General features: G+C 47.3%; 1 protein-coding gene across 1 annotated transcript in view; it reads right to left on the bottom strand.

The window, feature by feature from the left end:
• Positions 1-12,385, bottom strand: part of MAMLD1 (mastermind like domain containing 1) — a 303,225-nt gene extending 290,840 nt beyond the window's left edge. The window contains exon 1 of the mRNA XM_075323789.1: positions 12,112-12,385. Within this exon, the coding sequence (XP_075179904.1) occupies positions 12,112-12,165 (54 nt within the window). The 5' untranslated portion in view covers positions 12,166-12,385. The remainder of the gene's footprint in view (positions 1-12,111) is intronic.
• Positions 12,386-16,487: the final 4,102 nt, after the last annotated feature.

Here is a 16,487-nt window from a genome sequence, read left to right as displayed (position 1 = left end):
ATTCCTTCTATTAAGGAATATATCTGATAAGAGGAATAATTGTTTTTTTTTCTAATTTCCTGTTAGACTATATTGTTACATTTGGTCCCTTGACTTTGATCTCAGAAATAAGGCAGTGGGGGGTGGACACCTAACACATCCCAGGGATCTAAAGGCCCCGTCACACTTAAGCGGGCTTTACACGCTACGACATCGCTAATGCGGAGTCGTTGGGGTCACGGAATTCGTGACGCACATCCGGCCGCATTAGCGATGCCGTTGCGTGTGACATCGATTAGCGATTTTGCATCGTTGCAAAACAGTGAAAAATCGCTAATCGGCGACACGGGGGTCCATTCCCAATTATCGTTACTTCAGCAGTAACGAGGTTGTTCCTCGTTCCTGCGGCAGCACACATCGCTGCGTGTGACGCCGCAGGAGCGAGGAAGCTCTCCCTACCTGCCTCCCGGCCGCTATGCGGAAGGAAGGAGGTGGGCGGGATGTTATGTCCCGCTCATCTCCGCCCCTCCGCTGCGATTGGGCGGCGGTTCAGTGACGTTTCAGTGACGTCGCTGTGACGCCGCATGGACCGCCCCCTTAGAAAGGAGGCGGTTCGCCCGTCACAGCGACGTCGCCGGACAGGTAAGTATGTGTGACGGCTCTGGGCGATGTTGTGCGGCACGGGCAGCGATATGCCCGTGTCGCGCAACAGATGGGGGCGGGTACCCACACTAGCGATATCGGGACCGATATCGCAGTGTGTAAAGTAGCCTTTAGGTCCAGTCACACTAAGCAACTTACCAGCGATCCCAACAACGATAGGGATCGCTGGTAAGTTGCTAGGAGGTTGCTGGTGAGATGTCACACTGCAACGCTCCAGCGATCCCACCAGCAACCTGACCTGGCAGGGATCGCTGGAGCGTGGCTACACAAGTTGCTGGTGAGCTCACCAGCAACCAGTGACAAGCCCCCAGCGCCGTGTGGAAGCTGCTGCGCTTGGTAACTAAGGTAAATATCGGGTAACCAACCCGATATTTACCTTGGTTACCACCGCACGGAGCTACACGTGCAGAGAGCAGGGAGCAGCGCACACTGAGCGCTGGCTCCCTGCTCTCCTAGTTACAGCACACATCGGGTTAATTTCCCGATGTGTGCTGCAGCTAAATGTGCACAGAGCAGGGAGCAGCGCACAATGCTTAGCGCTGGCTCCCTGCTCTCCTAGCTACAGCACACATCGGGTTAATTTCCCGATGTGTGCTGCAGCTACATGTGCACAGAGCAGGGAGCAGCGCACACTGAGCGCTGGCTCCTTGCTCTCCTAGTTACAGCACACATGGGGTTAATTACCCGATGTGTGCTGCAGCTAAATGTGCACAGAGCAGGGAGCAGCGCACACTGCTTAGCGCTGGCTCCTTGCTCTCCTAGTTACAGCACACATCGGGTTAATTAACCCGATGTGTCCTGCAGCTACATGTGCACAGAGCAGGAGCCGGCACTGACAGTGAGAGCGGCGGAGGCTGGTATCAAAGGTAAATATCGGGTAACCAAGGACAGGGCTTCTTGGTTACCCGATGTTTACTGTGGTTACCAGCCTCCACAGAAGCCGGCTCCCTGCTGCCTGCACATTTAGTTGTTGCTGTCTCGCTGTCACACACAGCGATCTGTGCTTCACAGCGGGACAGCAACAACTAAAAAATGGCCCAGGACATTCAGCAACAACCAACGACCTCACAGCAGGGGCCAGGTTGTTGCTGGATGTCACACACAGCAACATCGCTAGCAACGTCACAAAAGTTGTTCGTTAGCAGCGATGTTGCTAGCGATGTTGCGTATGTACGGTAGATAGATAGACAGACAGACAGACAGAGAGACAGAGGGATAGATAGATAGAGGGATAGAGGGATAGATAGATAGAGGGATAGACAGATAGATAGAGGGATAGATAGATAGACAGATAGATAGAGGGATAGATAGATAGATAGATAGATAGAGGGATAGAGGGATAGAGGGATAGAGGGATAGAGGGATAGAGGGATAGAGGGATAGAGGGATAGATAGATAGAGGGATAGAGGGATAGATAGATAGAGGGATAGAGGGATAGATAGATAGATAGATAGAGGGATAGAGGGATAGAGGGATAGAGGGATAGAGGGATAGAGGGATAGAGGGATAGATAGAGGGATAGAGGGATAGATAGATAGATAGATAGAGGGATAGATAGATAGAGGGATAGATAGATAGAGGGATAGATAGATAGAGGGATAGATAGATAGAGGGATAGATAGATAGAGGGATAGAGGGATAGATAGATAGATAGATAGATAGATAGATAGATAGATAGATAGAGGGATAGACAGATAGATAGACAGATAGATAGATAGACAGAGGGATAGATAGATAGAGGGATAGATAGATAGATAGAGGGATAGAGGGATAGATAGATAGAGGGATAGACAGATAGATAGATAGAGGGATAGACAGATAGATAGATAGATAGATAGATAGAGGGATAGATGGATAGATAGATAGAGGGATAGAGAGATAGATAGATAGAGGGATAGATAGATAAAGGGATAGATAGATAGAGGGATAGATAGATAGAGGGATAGATAGATAGAGGGATAGATAGATAGAGGGATAGATAGATAGAGGGATAGATAGATAGATAGATAGATGGATAGATAGATAATAGATAGATAGATACATGATAGATAGATGTTGGAAAAAGGTAGCCTTTGACCAAAACGTCCTGTGATATGGGCCATTAAAGAAGATTTTATTTGAAAGAAAAGTGGGGAGGGCTGCCTTCTGATTTTTTGGAAATAGATACATTTGGAGAGTTATGTTGATGTTCCAGAATGTGACCTGATTATATTTGAATAAATTATTATTTTTTTTTTCTCAAGAATAAATGTAGATTGTTGTTCATGGGAAAAAAAGAAGCCATTTGCTGAAAATAAGCCCTAGCGCATCTTTTGGAAGAAAAAAAAATAATATAAAGACCCTGTCTTTTTTTCGGGGAAACGCGATATCGCTTCCTTTGAGACATATGTAAGGAAACAATAGTTTGTCTGTCCACATTAACTATAGCCAGGTGACTTGTTTTGAACATTTATATATTAATAAATTGGTATTTAACAGGAATATTTTACTATAGAAAACCCCTTTAATAAAGGAGCTGTCACAGTAGTCAGCTGACTGTGGGAAGCTAGTCCCAGCCTGCGACATATGGTGACCACTAAAATAATACATCATAGGTTAAAGTCTACAAGTGGCTCCCCATTGTGGCTCCTGGAAGCATGGCCCAGAGGGATTTCATGTAAATGTACTATTCATATAGGGATTGTCCTGATAAGTCTGGTTGCCCCATACCTATCCTAAGAGTTCCCAGAGACCTTTCAGCTACATGGACGATACTTATAAAATGGCACAAGAAAGGTCGTGGAGCCCTGTTACAGATTTTCATTTCAGAAATTTCAAAAGTTATACTTTTAGGAAAAAAACTCAAAATAATTTGCGGTAAGTTTACTCAGAGCTAGAGTTGAGCGGATCGGTTATAATCCGGGTCCGGCGGATCCGGATCGGGTTGCCGTAGAAGTCTGGATCCGATCCGGAATCCGCGTCCATGTAAATCAATGGGGAGCCGGATCTGGGACGAGAGAGAAAAGAGAGAAGAAGAGAAGAAGAGAAGAAGAAGAGAAGAAGAAGAGAAGAAGAAGAAGAGAAGAAGAAGAAGAGAAGAAGAAGAAGAGAAGAAGAAGAAGAGAAGAAGAAGAAAAGAAGAAGAGAAGAAGAGAAGAAGAGAAGAAGAGAAGAGAAGAAGAAAGAGAAGAGAGAGAAGAAAGAAGAGAAGAGAGAAGAGAAAGAGAGAAGAGAGAGAAAGAGAGAAGAGAGAGAAAGAGAGAAGAGAGAGAAAGAGAGAGAAGAGAGAGAGAAAGAGAAAGAGAAAGAGAAAGAGAAAGAGAAAGAGAAAGAGAAAGAGAAAGAGAAAGAGAAAGAGATCCGGATCGTGCACCCTGAATCCCGGGTACTGGTCGGACTCGGATCGGACTCTCAAACTGTGCGGATCCGGATTTTGCGGATCCGGGTCCGCTCAACACTACTCAGAGCCCATACACTATAAATTTGGCCATACATACTGTATGTTAGGTTTAAGCAGATCGGTGATCAGATTTCACAATACCAACTGTATACATTATTGAATAGATCTCTTGAAACCGATGAGGATAACAGATAAAGATCCATATGAAAATTGCTGCATACATTATTATTATTATTATAAAAATTCATCTCAGTCTCTGCCTACTTATCCTTATTGACAGCTCCTCAGTGTGCCTCCTCTCTGCTGAGATCTCACACTGCTCAGTACAAGCTGCAGCTGTCAGTCAGTCATGCTGGGTGGGCAGAAACTGAGTACACCTGGTCTCTTGAGCTCTCTCACTCTATAGCTGGAAAATGTTCTTTTCAATATCAGTATTATACAGACAATCTGAGATAGATTTCAAAGTAAATACACCAGTTTCAGCGCATCTAAGAGATCTACGTAATAATGCAGTCAGTTTGTATTGTGAAACCTGGTGACAGATCCACTTGAATGTTGCCTTAGCTTGTTGATAGCAATAGGATTGGCAGGGTGATATGTATGGAGGATTAATGTTCATGTACATAGGGATGACCTGGGGCACGAAACGACCGCGTATCAGGCTGCTGCCTGGTAAAATGGCTAGATTATTGTGAAACAAGCGTTCTTAAAGGGAATCTGTCAGCAGGTTTTTGCCCTCTAATCTGACAGCAGGATAACGTAGGGCAAAGATCCTGACTCCAGCGGTGTGTCACTTACTGGACTGCTTAGTGTAATTTTCATAAAATCACTGTTTATTCAGCAGTAGATCATCATTAAAGGACTATTTAGAGTGCTGCCAGGTAGTCCAGCATATTCATGAGCTCTGTATAGGGCCTGAGCCACACGGCATGAAAATTGGTGCGAGTGGAGTGCGATTTAAAAAAAAAAAAAAAAAAAAAAAAAAAAATCGCATTCCACTCGGACCAATATGTGTGTCAGCACCCATGAGTGATTATTTTCTCAGCCCTAATCGTACCGAGAAAACAATTGCAGCATGCTGAGACTGTAATGCGAGACTCTTTCTCTCGCACCCATTCAAGTCTATGGGGCGAGAGAAAAATCGCACCGCACTCGCATTACACCAGTGTTCCCCCGAGTGCAGGGCGCGAATAACAATAGCCGGCTACGGAGGAGAGAGGGAGATAAATCCTTCCCTCCCCTCCTCAGCGCCGGCCCTCCCCTCCTGAGTGCCGGCCAGCCCCCGCAGTTGAGGTCCGCTCGCACGGTTGGACCTCAGTCGCAGGGACACTCGCATGACACTCGGCTCTGCTGTACTGCCAGCATGAGCCGAGTGTTATGCGAGGGGATCGCACTAATCCCCTGTGGCCCCAGCCTAATTACTAGATCTGCAGCAGAGAAAACATTGATTTTATCAAAATGACAGCACACAGCTCAGTAAGTGACACATTGCTGGAATCAGGGTCTCTGCCTCTACATTATGCTGCCCTCAAATGGGGGAGCAAAAACCTGGTGACAGATTCCCTTTAAAAACACCCATTCATGGTAATCTTTCAGTGAAAATGGTCTATTACTCTATCTACGGCACATTTCTGGAGAGAAGGATTGGGCTGATGGATTTGGATATGTCCAATCATTTTGTTCATAGAGAATATAAGCTGCCGCCAGAGGTAACTGGCAGCAATTTTTTCTTCTCTTCCCATACGGAGTATGGACACGACTGGCCAAGATACATTTCCAGGGAAGGGGTCGGGAGAATTTGCCATAGCCTGAATGCGACAGGTTTCTAATGTGTATGGCCAGGTATTTTGTGGCCAAAACCATAATAAAATACAGGATTTCCAATGGGATAAATAGGAAACGCTGACATTGGGTTCACTCAGTGGTTTGCAGTCCTCCGTCCGGTATGAGGAATATATTGGGAAGATGTTAGGTGCGCTGCCGGTGACCGCTCGGCCCATAATCGCCATCAATACAATCATGGATTACATAGCATCCTTCATTGTGTTTTTCAATAATAGGCTTATATAATAAGTGGCTCTGTGATACCATGTTCAGGACGTTATCGGCAATAAAGAGGAAGGAAAAGAAAAAAAACAATCATTTTTTTATTTCCATGACTGCCAGGCCATTTTCCATGGGAGTGTAAATAAGAATTGGCTCCGCTCTCCAGATATAGACAAGAGGGATTAGCTGCAGGATGCCACACTAACAAAAGCCAAGCCTGAGATCCCAGGGCCTGGCACCGCTGAGACCTGGGGACGGGAGGGGAGGCGCTGCTGCACACAACCCTTCTACACAAACCATCCAGGTCATTCCTACAGGCACTGCTGGCACCGGACAAGTAAAAGGAGGTAGCAACACTTTCATCGCTAATCTGACAAAACGTTCTTCGAAAGGTCTGGAGGTCTTTAAAAACAAACAAACAAACAAATAAAAACATGTCTTCAACTGATCACTCAGAACTCTCCAGTTACACAACCAATCATCGTTTGTGCTATGCTGGGGGCTGCAGTTCAGCAACATATTGCACATGTAGCAGAGCTAAATCTGTTAAAGGGACTCTCTCACCAGGTTTTTGCCCTCTAAACTGAGAGCAGCATAACGTAAGTGCAGAGATACTGATTCTAGCGATGTGTCACTTATTGAGCTGCTTAGTGTAATTTTGATAAAATCATTGTTTAATCAGCAGGAGATTATCATTACAGGACTACTTGGTGTGCTGCAGGTAGTCCAACATATTTATGAGCTCTGTATAACTGCTAGATCTGCAGCAGAGAAAACATTGATTTTATTAAAATGACAGCAAACAGCTCAGTAAGTGACACATCGCTGGAATCAGGGTCTCTGTCTCTACATTATGCTGCTCTCAGATGGGGAAACAAAAACCTGGTGTCAGATTCCCTTTAACTCTTTGGGGCTGTATTCTGTTCTGTTAAAAGGACTCTCTCACCAGGTTTTTGCCCTCTAATCTGAAAGCAGCATAATGTAGGTGCAGACATCCTGATTCCAAAATGTAGATAAAATTATATTTATTTACATGTACTATTAATGCAAATTTGAGAGATCCTAAAAAAGGTTGTCTAATTAGGATATTTCATCAATATCTGATCGGCTGGGGTCCAACTCCCCCACACCCCCGCTTGTCAGCTGTTCTTAGTGCTGCCAGCAGTAGCAGGTGGTTGAAAAAGCTCAGTTCCGGAACTGATAGTGGCTGCAGCCAGGTACTGCACATCCGCCTGCCATTAATTTGAATGGGTGGCCTGGTGGCTCAGTGGTTAGCACTGCAGTCTTGCAGCACTGGTGTCCTGGGTTCAAATCCCTCCAAGGACATAATAATATTTATTTAGTGCTGTTAATTCCACAGCGCTTTACAACTGGGCAACACTGTCCCCATTGGGGCTCACAATTTAAGTTCCCTATCTGTATGTCTTTGGAGTGTGGGAGGAAACGCACGCAAACACAGAGAGAACATACAAACTCCTTACAGATAGTGTCCTTGGTGGGATTTGAGCCCAGGACCCCAGCGCTGCAACACTGCAGTGCTAACCACTGAGCCACCGTGCTGGCCAAGGACATCTCAAAGGAGTTTGTATGTTCTCCCTGTGTTTGCGTGGGTTTCCTCTGGGTACTCTGGTTTCCTCCAACACTCCAAAGATATACTAATAGGGAATTTAGATTGTGAGTCCCAATGGGGACAGTGTTGCCGATGTATATAAAGTGCTGTGGCATTAATGGCGCTATATAAATGAATAAATATGTATATAAAAACATACTGATAGGGAATTTAGATTGTGAGCCCCAATGGGGACAGTGTTGCCAATGTATGTAAAGTGCTGTGGAATTAATGGCGCTATATAAATGAATAAATATGTATATACAAACATACCCAGCTGCTATCAGAAGATGGAGCAGCTCCAGAGCTGAGCATTTCCAGGAACAGGTGATTGGCGGAGTGCTGGGCATCAGGCCCCAACCTATCCCAAAGATAGACCATCAATGTAACAGCAGTGGACAACCCCTTTAAAATCACTTGGGATTCTCACCTCCAGTCCTCATGGCCCCTAGCAGGGCATGTCTATAGGTGATGGAATTATTAGCAAGGCATCATAAATTGCAAATAAATAAGTTATAGACGGGTGGCACGGTGGCTCAGTGGTTAGCACTGCAGTCTTGCAAAAGGGCTCAGTGGTTAGCACTGCAGTCTTGCAAGAGGGCTCAGTGGTTAGCACTGGAGTCTTGCAAAAGGGCTCAGTGGTTAGCACTGCAGTCTTGCAATATGCTCAGTGGTTAGCACTGCAGTCTTGCAGTAGGCTCAGTGGTTAGCACTGCAGTCTTGCAGTAGGCTCAGTGGTTAGCACTGCAGTCTTGCAGCGCTGGGATCTTGGGTTCAAATCCCACCAAGGACACCATCTGCAAGGAGTTTGTATGTTCTCCTTGAGTTTGTGTAGGTGTTCTCCAGTTTCCTCCCACACTACAAAAGCATACAGTTAGGGACCTTAGATTGTGAGCCCCAATGGGGACAGTGTTGCCATTGTATGTAAAGCGCTGTGGAATTAATAGCGCTATGTAAATGAATAAATATTATTATATTATTATAGACCACTATGCTGACACAAGATATAGGAATATTTTCCTTTCAAAACTATTAAAGACGAAGTGTTAACTTTAAGGTTGGATAAATAAGGTTAAACAATTGCATAAACTGTAGCCCCCTTCTGAAGTCAACAGGTGGGTAAGTTGTGAAGAGTGTAAGCTCTTGGGGTGTGCAGGAACAATGCAGGCTGCCGCAGACCTGAGCGAGGAGGCTGCTTCTACATAGACCGCTTCTGAGTCCTGATCCCAGGCTGCTGCCGCCATGTGCGGGTATAATGTACACAATAGATTGACATGAACTGCCACTGACTTCTAGAGGACAGGCGGCTGGGGAATCACAGCTTTAACCCTCGCTGTGCCGACGGCCATGCAGCTCCTCGCTGTGCAGCCCGGAGCCTCACTGTACACAGCGGCCATTCATGGGTTAATCAATGAGTGGGTGGGGGAAAACAAACCAGTTTTAAAAAACATGAGCCAGCCCCGAGCTCCCACACTGTGTCTGGAGGCTGGGGGGTGTTTTCCTTGCAACAAAATCTATTTCTCCTGGCCTGGGTGCAATGTGCTGCAGAAAACACCGACTATTAACACGTTCCTTGCCGGATCAATGAAATGCCAGGTCCATCTCATCAATATTTGCTGCAATCCATTGTTCCCTTTAAGCAACCATTTGTGATCTTAATGGGATTAGTGACAGAAAGTAGCGAAAAATGTCTTCCCTGCACGATCGGTCCTGCGGCTCGTCCATCTCCGAGCGTTTTCATGCATATTTATAAATACCGGCGCCTCTGTTTATAAATCGTGCTCGAATGTAGCAAAAAAGCAGGATTGGGCGGCGATAAGTGTCAGGAATCGGTTTACATTGGATCGTATATTTAAGCATTGAGCGATTTGGTTCAAAATACAAACTCGGCTCTGCTACAGCCTCACAAACTCAACTCTGCTGCCACATCCGTATGCATACATAACCTACTGTATCCTCACCTATCCCTTGTAGACTGTGAGCCCTCGCGGGCAGGGTCCTCTCTCCTCCTGTACCTGTCTGTGTCTTGTATTGTTTTTGTTTATTGTACTTGTCCCTATTATGTACACCCCTTTCACATGTAACTATGGAATTGATGGCGCTATAATAAAAAATAATAATAATAATAATAATAATAATAATAATAATACAAGGCACACAATGATCATCAAGTAATCCCAGGGAGCTCAGCACCCACTAAAACACACATTCACCCCCTGCTGGACAGGGGCTCAGGCGCATCAGCCCCTGCTGGACAGGGGCTCAGGCGCGTCAGCCCCTGCTGGACAGGGGCTCGGGCGCGTCAGCCCCTGCTGGACAGGGGCTCGGGCGCGTCAGCCCCTGCTGGACAGGGGCTCGGGCGCGTCAGCCCCTGCTGGACAGGGGCTCGGGCGCGTCAGCCCCTGCTGGACAGGGGCTCGGGCGCGTCAGCCCCTGCTGGACAGGGGCTCGGGCGCGTCAGCCCCTGCTGGACAGGGGCTCGGGCGCGTCAGCCCCTGCTGGACAGGGGCTCGGGCGCGTCAGCCCCTGCTGGACAGGGGCTCGGGCGCGTCAGCCCCTGCTGGACAGGGGCTCGGGCGCGTCAGCCCCTGCTGGACAGGGGCTCGGGCGCGTCAGCCCCTGCTGGACAGGGGCTCGGGCGCGTCAGCCCCTGCTGGACAGGGGCTCGGGCGCGTCAGCCCCTGCTGGACAGGGGCTCGGGCGCGTCAGCCCCTGCTGGACAGAGGCTCGGGCGCGTCAGCCCCTGCTGGACAGAGGCTCGGGCGCGTCAGCCCCTGCTGGACAGAGGCTCGGGCGCGTCAGCCCCTGCTGGACAGAGGCTCGGGCGCGTCAGCCCCTGCTGGACAGAGGCTCGGGCGCGTCAGCCCCTGCTGGACAGAGGCTCGGGCGCGTCAGCCCCTGCTGGACAGAGGCTCGGGCGCGTCAACCCCTGCTGGACAGAGGCTCGGGCGCGTCAGCCCCTGCTGGACAGAGGCTCGGGCGCGTCAGCCCCTGCTGGACAGAGGCTCGGGCGCGTCAGCCCCTGCTGGACAGAGGCTCGGGCGCATCAGCCCCTGCTGGACAGAGGCTCGGGCGCATCAGCCCCTGCTGGACAGAGGCTCGGGCGCATCAGCCCCTGCTGGACAGAGGCTCGGGCGCATCAGCCCCTGCTGGACAGAGGCTCGGGCGCATCAGCCCCTGCTGGACAGAGGCTCGGGCGCATCAGCCCCTGCTGGACAGAGGCTCGGGCGCATCAGCCCCTGCTGGACAGAGGCTCGGGCGCATCAGCCCCTGCTGGACAGAGGCTCAGGCGCATCAGCCCCTGCTGGACAGAGGCTCAGGCACATCAGCCCCTGCTGGACAGAGGCTCAGGCACATCAGCCCCTGTCTGGCCACTGGTTGACAATAAGAGTCTGCTAGGCAGGTGTCACTTTACCAAAGGAGAGGAGGCGGCGCATTTATCAAAGTCTTTAGCTTACAAAAGATAACAATAACTGGCTATGGAGGGGTGTACCTGGTGCATTAACACATGCTTCATTGATCCGACTCATGTATGGAAGCGCAAACATGGAAAAAGCTTAATTACAATTAATAACATGGCTAGGCGCAGCTCTGCACTGCAGTTGGACAGCCGTGTGCTCTATTAATTCTTGGTGACACTGCGATGACCTGTGACCTGCACAGAATAGCATCAAATGAAGTCATTCCGCCTATTACTGTGTAATGGTGGCTGCCAGATTAATAGGCTGCATGTAGCACTCCCAGCCCATTCCGCACACTTTGAATGAGACACTTGGTGCCATAGTACACCGTAGTACAGTGTGGTGCGAGCCCCTATGTAGTCTGGGCGGTGTAACCCCTTCAAGGCCGGGGTGCTACATACTAGCCATTGTAGCCAGAGGAGGATGGCTATTTTACAGCACCAAATCATTAGGGGCATAAGGCAGACCCTTCTGTTTACACAGCTTTCTGGCAAATTTTAATCCTATTAGTGCACCCCCTCCCTGTGCAGTCAGTGGCATTAATCTAGGATCATTCAGACATTATTTCAGTAACACTGCAACTGTAAAATAAAGGAGCTGGCTATCAATAATCCAGGCACTGCGCAGCTGTCCTTGTTCTGTGCTGCACATTATATAAGACAATCCGGCCATAATAGCTGCTCTTCCAATCTGATCAGTCACGCTTTGACAATTGTTTAGTCTGGTAATGCTCATTATATAATGACAAGCCCTATAATCATGTCCGACCCTCTCCCCATCACACTTGGCTGCTGGAGTCACCGCTGTATAACCCATTAAGATACATACTGCACTTTGGATTGACTGACACTTCATGGTCCAATTCACAAGCCTTGGAGGCTGTCATATGGGATGATGGGGTACAATGACACTTGCATCAGATACAATGACACTTTAGGGAGAGGTCTAGCTATAGGCACTGCCTGTTACTTACTGGTATATAGGGCTCCATGCGTGGTGCTTCTGTGCGCTGGGAAACCAGCAGCATTTTGGACTGGAGATCCACCAGATATTACATCCACTTTGGTTTATTGGTAAAACCCCAAAATAAAAAGATACAGTCAGGAGGAAAGTAGATATTGCAGTGTCTATGTAAATGTATATATTTTCCTTTTAGACTCCAGACAAAAGCATCCCAGTGAGGCAGTTGGCTAATGATTCACCCAGTGCCTGTCTCAGACTGCTCACTACATTTCCATCAGCCCACAGTGCTCACTTCAAGGAGGAGTCTCTGGGCTTTAAATTACTGATAGGACATTTACAACTGCTGTGTCACCAGGGGAGGAGGAGGCAGCCTGGAGTCACTCAATCTTAAAGGGGAAACAAGCGTTCACTTTACACTGCTCATTCCTGACAATTACATCCCAGTGTGGGAAAGTAATGGACAGGGAGCATTTGCAGCAGCCAGCCCTCCTCCCCCCCTCCCCGCTTGTTACAGCATGATGTTCACATAGGAGGACGCACAATCATAATTACATTGTAGGACTAATGATAGCAATGATAGAAATGCAATTAGGTGAACAATAAGTGAAGACGTAGAGAATTTGTTTCTATTCGAAAGTATCCATAGTGTGCAAAAGTATTATTATTATTTATTATTATTATTTATTATTATAGCGCCATCAATTCCATGGCGCTTTACATGTCAAAGGGGTGTACATAATAGGGACAAGTACAATAATCATAAACAATACAAGACACAAACAGGTACAGGAGGATAGAGGTCGTAAAGTAAAGTAAAGTAGACATTAATATAATTAATCAAATTGATCATCAGTTGTGAAGAGTAGAGATTAGCAAACCCGAGGTTCGGTGTTCAAACATTTAATAAAAAAACAGAGTTCAGATTCGGAATTAATAATAATAATAATAATAATAATAATAATAATAATAATAATAATCTTAATTTTTACATATCGCTAACATATTCTTCTCCTCTCCCCTCCTGTACCTGTCTGTGTCTGGTTTTGTTTATGATTATTGTACTTGTCCCTATTATATACACCACTTTCACATGTAAAGCGCCATGGAATTGATGGCGCTATAATAATAAATAATAATATTCTTAATTTTTACATATCGCTAACATATTCTTCTCCTCTCTCCTCCTGTACCTGTCTGTGTCTTGTATTGTTTATGATTATTGTACTTGTCCCTATTATGTACACCCCTTTCACATGTAAAGCGCCATGGAATTGATGGCGCTATAATAATTAATAATAATAATCTTAATTTTTACATATCGCTAACATCTAACATATTCTTCTCCTCTATCCTCCTGTACCTGTCTGTGTCTGGTTTTGTTTAGGATTATTGTACTTGTCCCTATTATGTACACCCCTTTCACATGTAAAGCGCCATGGAATTGATGGCGCTATAATAATTAATAATAATAATAATAATAATCTTAATTTTTACATATCGCTAACATATTCTTCTCCTCTCTCCTCCTGTACCTGTTTGTGTCTTGTATTGTTTATGATTATTGTACTTGTCCCTATTATGTACACACCTTCCATATGTAATGGCCATGGAATTGATGGCGCTATAATAATAAATAATAATAATAATATTCTGCAACGCTTTACATACATTTGTGAGACCCCCTGAACTAGTCATGGTGTCACAGGGTACTGTACTCCTCTTTTGGTGCAGAGCTCAACCCCCCATTGTTCTGGGATCTTAACCTTTGGTATCAAATCCTAACCACACCTCACACCACACCCTGTCAGGCACACCAGTGGGTGGTCTAGCTGGAACAGGGCCACCCGCCTAGGGGTCAGGCAGACTGGTGGGAGGGGCAGAGTCAGAGCAGTGGTAGCCCTCAGAGAGTGAGGAGCTGGAGGGAGGTGGAGCTCCCTGGGAGACGTTGACTAGGTCGCAGACGGTGGTCTGGGACCGGAGGAGTCGGAGACCCGGTCGCAGGGTATTAGAGAGGCATGCCAGACTTAGTTTGGAAGAATGGTGGGGTACTGGAGCCTAGATCAGGGAGTAGCTTCACGCAACCTGATAACCTGTGGAGGATAGTCTCTTTATGAACTTTCCCCAAGAGCTCAGAGATCGAAGGCATCAACACAACGAGGGGGATAGTGTTTTCCAGCTTATGCGGCCCACTGAAATCCCAAGTGTCAGCCATTGAGAGCACAGCTCCTCTATTTAATTATAGGGAGCGAGACCCCGACAGCTTCAGGCCAAGGGGTCACTCAGAACATCTAAATTCTAGTGCATGGAGGCAGGTTACAGACCATCAGCAATACCAACAGGAGCAGACTCCCGGACGAGCTCCCCTGAAGTGGCAGCGGCACCCAGAGACTTGGTTTACTACTGTGTCAGAGTCTGCATTATGGTCGCATCAACACCAGCATGGCCTGAGTGACTACACTGCCTTCCCATGCGTCCAACCTACACTACGGTCCCCTACACCTCCACCATCCAGTCCTGGGGCCTCCCCTACCCGTGGAGGGAATGTCATCTGGCTGCCCTGCTCCATCTCCCCCGGGTACTGCCCTTACCGCAAACCACGGGTGGTGTCATAAACATTAATCCCTGTAAATAGCCCCCCTTTCATTTTCGGGTGACCCTGAGCCCCCGGGTCCGGAGACCCTCGAGCCACGGCAACCCTGGATCCGAGCAGTCCGACTACTGCAGGGGCGGTACACATTGACAACACTGTCCCCATTTGAGCTCAAAATCTAAATTCCCTATCAGTATGTCTTTGGAGTGTGAGATTAAACTGGAGACCCTAGAGGAAACCCATGTAAACATGGGGAGAACATACAAACATCCTACAGATGGTGTCCTTGGTGGGATTTCAACCCAGGATCCCAGCGCTGCAAGACTGCAGTGCTAACCACTGAGCCACCCCTGGAGCTCAGGTACTTTATGTTTTTAAGTGGCGTTTTTATGCTACTGAATTGGTTGCATGGGCACTAAGGCCATGATTAATCAGATATAGTGTTTATACCTTACAACAAACCCCTTTTTTATAGGATTGTCCTATGGGAAGGACTCTAAAGCTTGTCAGGTTTTTGCTTACACTTTTGTTAAAAAGAAACAGAGGTCGAGTTCGGAGTTCGGGTGCTTTAAGTATGAACACTATGTGCGAGCTGCTTGCAGTGTTTGATCGGCTTGCACTAGCGGTAACAACAGCATGATCAGACGTAGTATGCACCCAAAAAAATGTAAAAACCTGCCCTCCGCCTCTGGAAGTGCTCTGTTTATGTCGGGCTACATTTGGGCAGAAACCCAAACTGCCAAATTAGTGACTTCCATTGGGATTCAGGTCAAGTCCGGGTCCCAAACCAAACTTTATCCAACATCCGGCTGCACCCACCAAACTGAACTTCCACAGCTTTGCTCATGTCTAGTGATGTGCGAGCTCTGCCATGCTCAATTGCTCGATACTTAAAACGAGCAGTCAGATGCTCAGATAGGCTCAACTTGTATACTGAGCATAATGGAAGATGTTCAGGAAAAATGCTAGCATTCCCCATTGACGTCCATTATACTTAGTACACAAGTCGTGTCCGTCCGAGCATTAACTGCTCGTTATTAGAACCGAGCACCCGAACATGGTAGTGCTCGTATATCACTAATCATCAGTATACATGTCTAGTTACGACATGTCACAAAACGCAAAATACAAGATGGTTTCTCATGTCAATCGACTATAATAAGTCTAGCCTGTTGCTGATGAGCACAGTTTTTGAAGGATATATCATCCTGATACTCCATAACATTTTATATATTCCTGCCAATTTTTACAACTGCTGGTAGGGGTGGTACAGTTTAGGTTTCAACTCTGCCTGGGAGCTTTACCAACTTTTCATTGCGTCCCGCTGATCTCCCCTTTATCTAGGATGCTCCTGGGTGTTTTATACATTACCTACACTATATGGTCTAAAACAGAGGTCCCCAACTCCAGTCCTCAAGGCCCACCAACAGTGTAGGTTTTTGGGATTTCCTTAGTATTGCACAGGTGTTAATGTAATTACCTGCCCAGGTGCTGGTTCCAACAGCAGTGCAATGACTACACTGCCTTCCCATGCGTCCAACCTACACTACGGTCCCCTACACCTCCACCATCCAGTCCTGGGGCCTCCCCTACCCGTGGAGGGAATGTCATCTGGCTGCCCTGCTCCATCTCCCCCGGGTACTGCCCTTACCGCAAACCACGGGTGGTGTCATAAACATTAATCCCTGTAAATAGCCCCCCTTTCATTTTCGGGTGACCCTGAGCCCCCGGGTCCGGAGACCCTCGAGCCATGGCAACCCTGGATCCGAGCAGTCCGACTACTGCAGGGGCGGTAC

This window comes from Anomaloglossus baeobatrachus, chromosome 9, assembly GCF_048569485.1.
Source record: "Anomaloglossus baeobatrachus isolate aAnoBae1 chromosome 9, aAnoBae1.hap1, whole genome shotgun sequence".
NCBI classification, from domain to species: domain Eukaryota; kingdom Metazoa; phylum Chordata; class Amphibia; order Anura; family Aromobatidae; genus Anomaloglossus; species Anomaloglossus baeobatrachus.
This window is presented reverse-complemented; position numbering and strand designations above follow the sequence as displayed.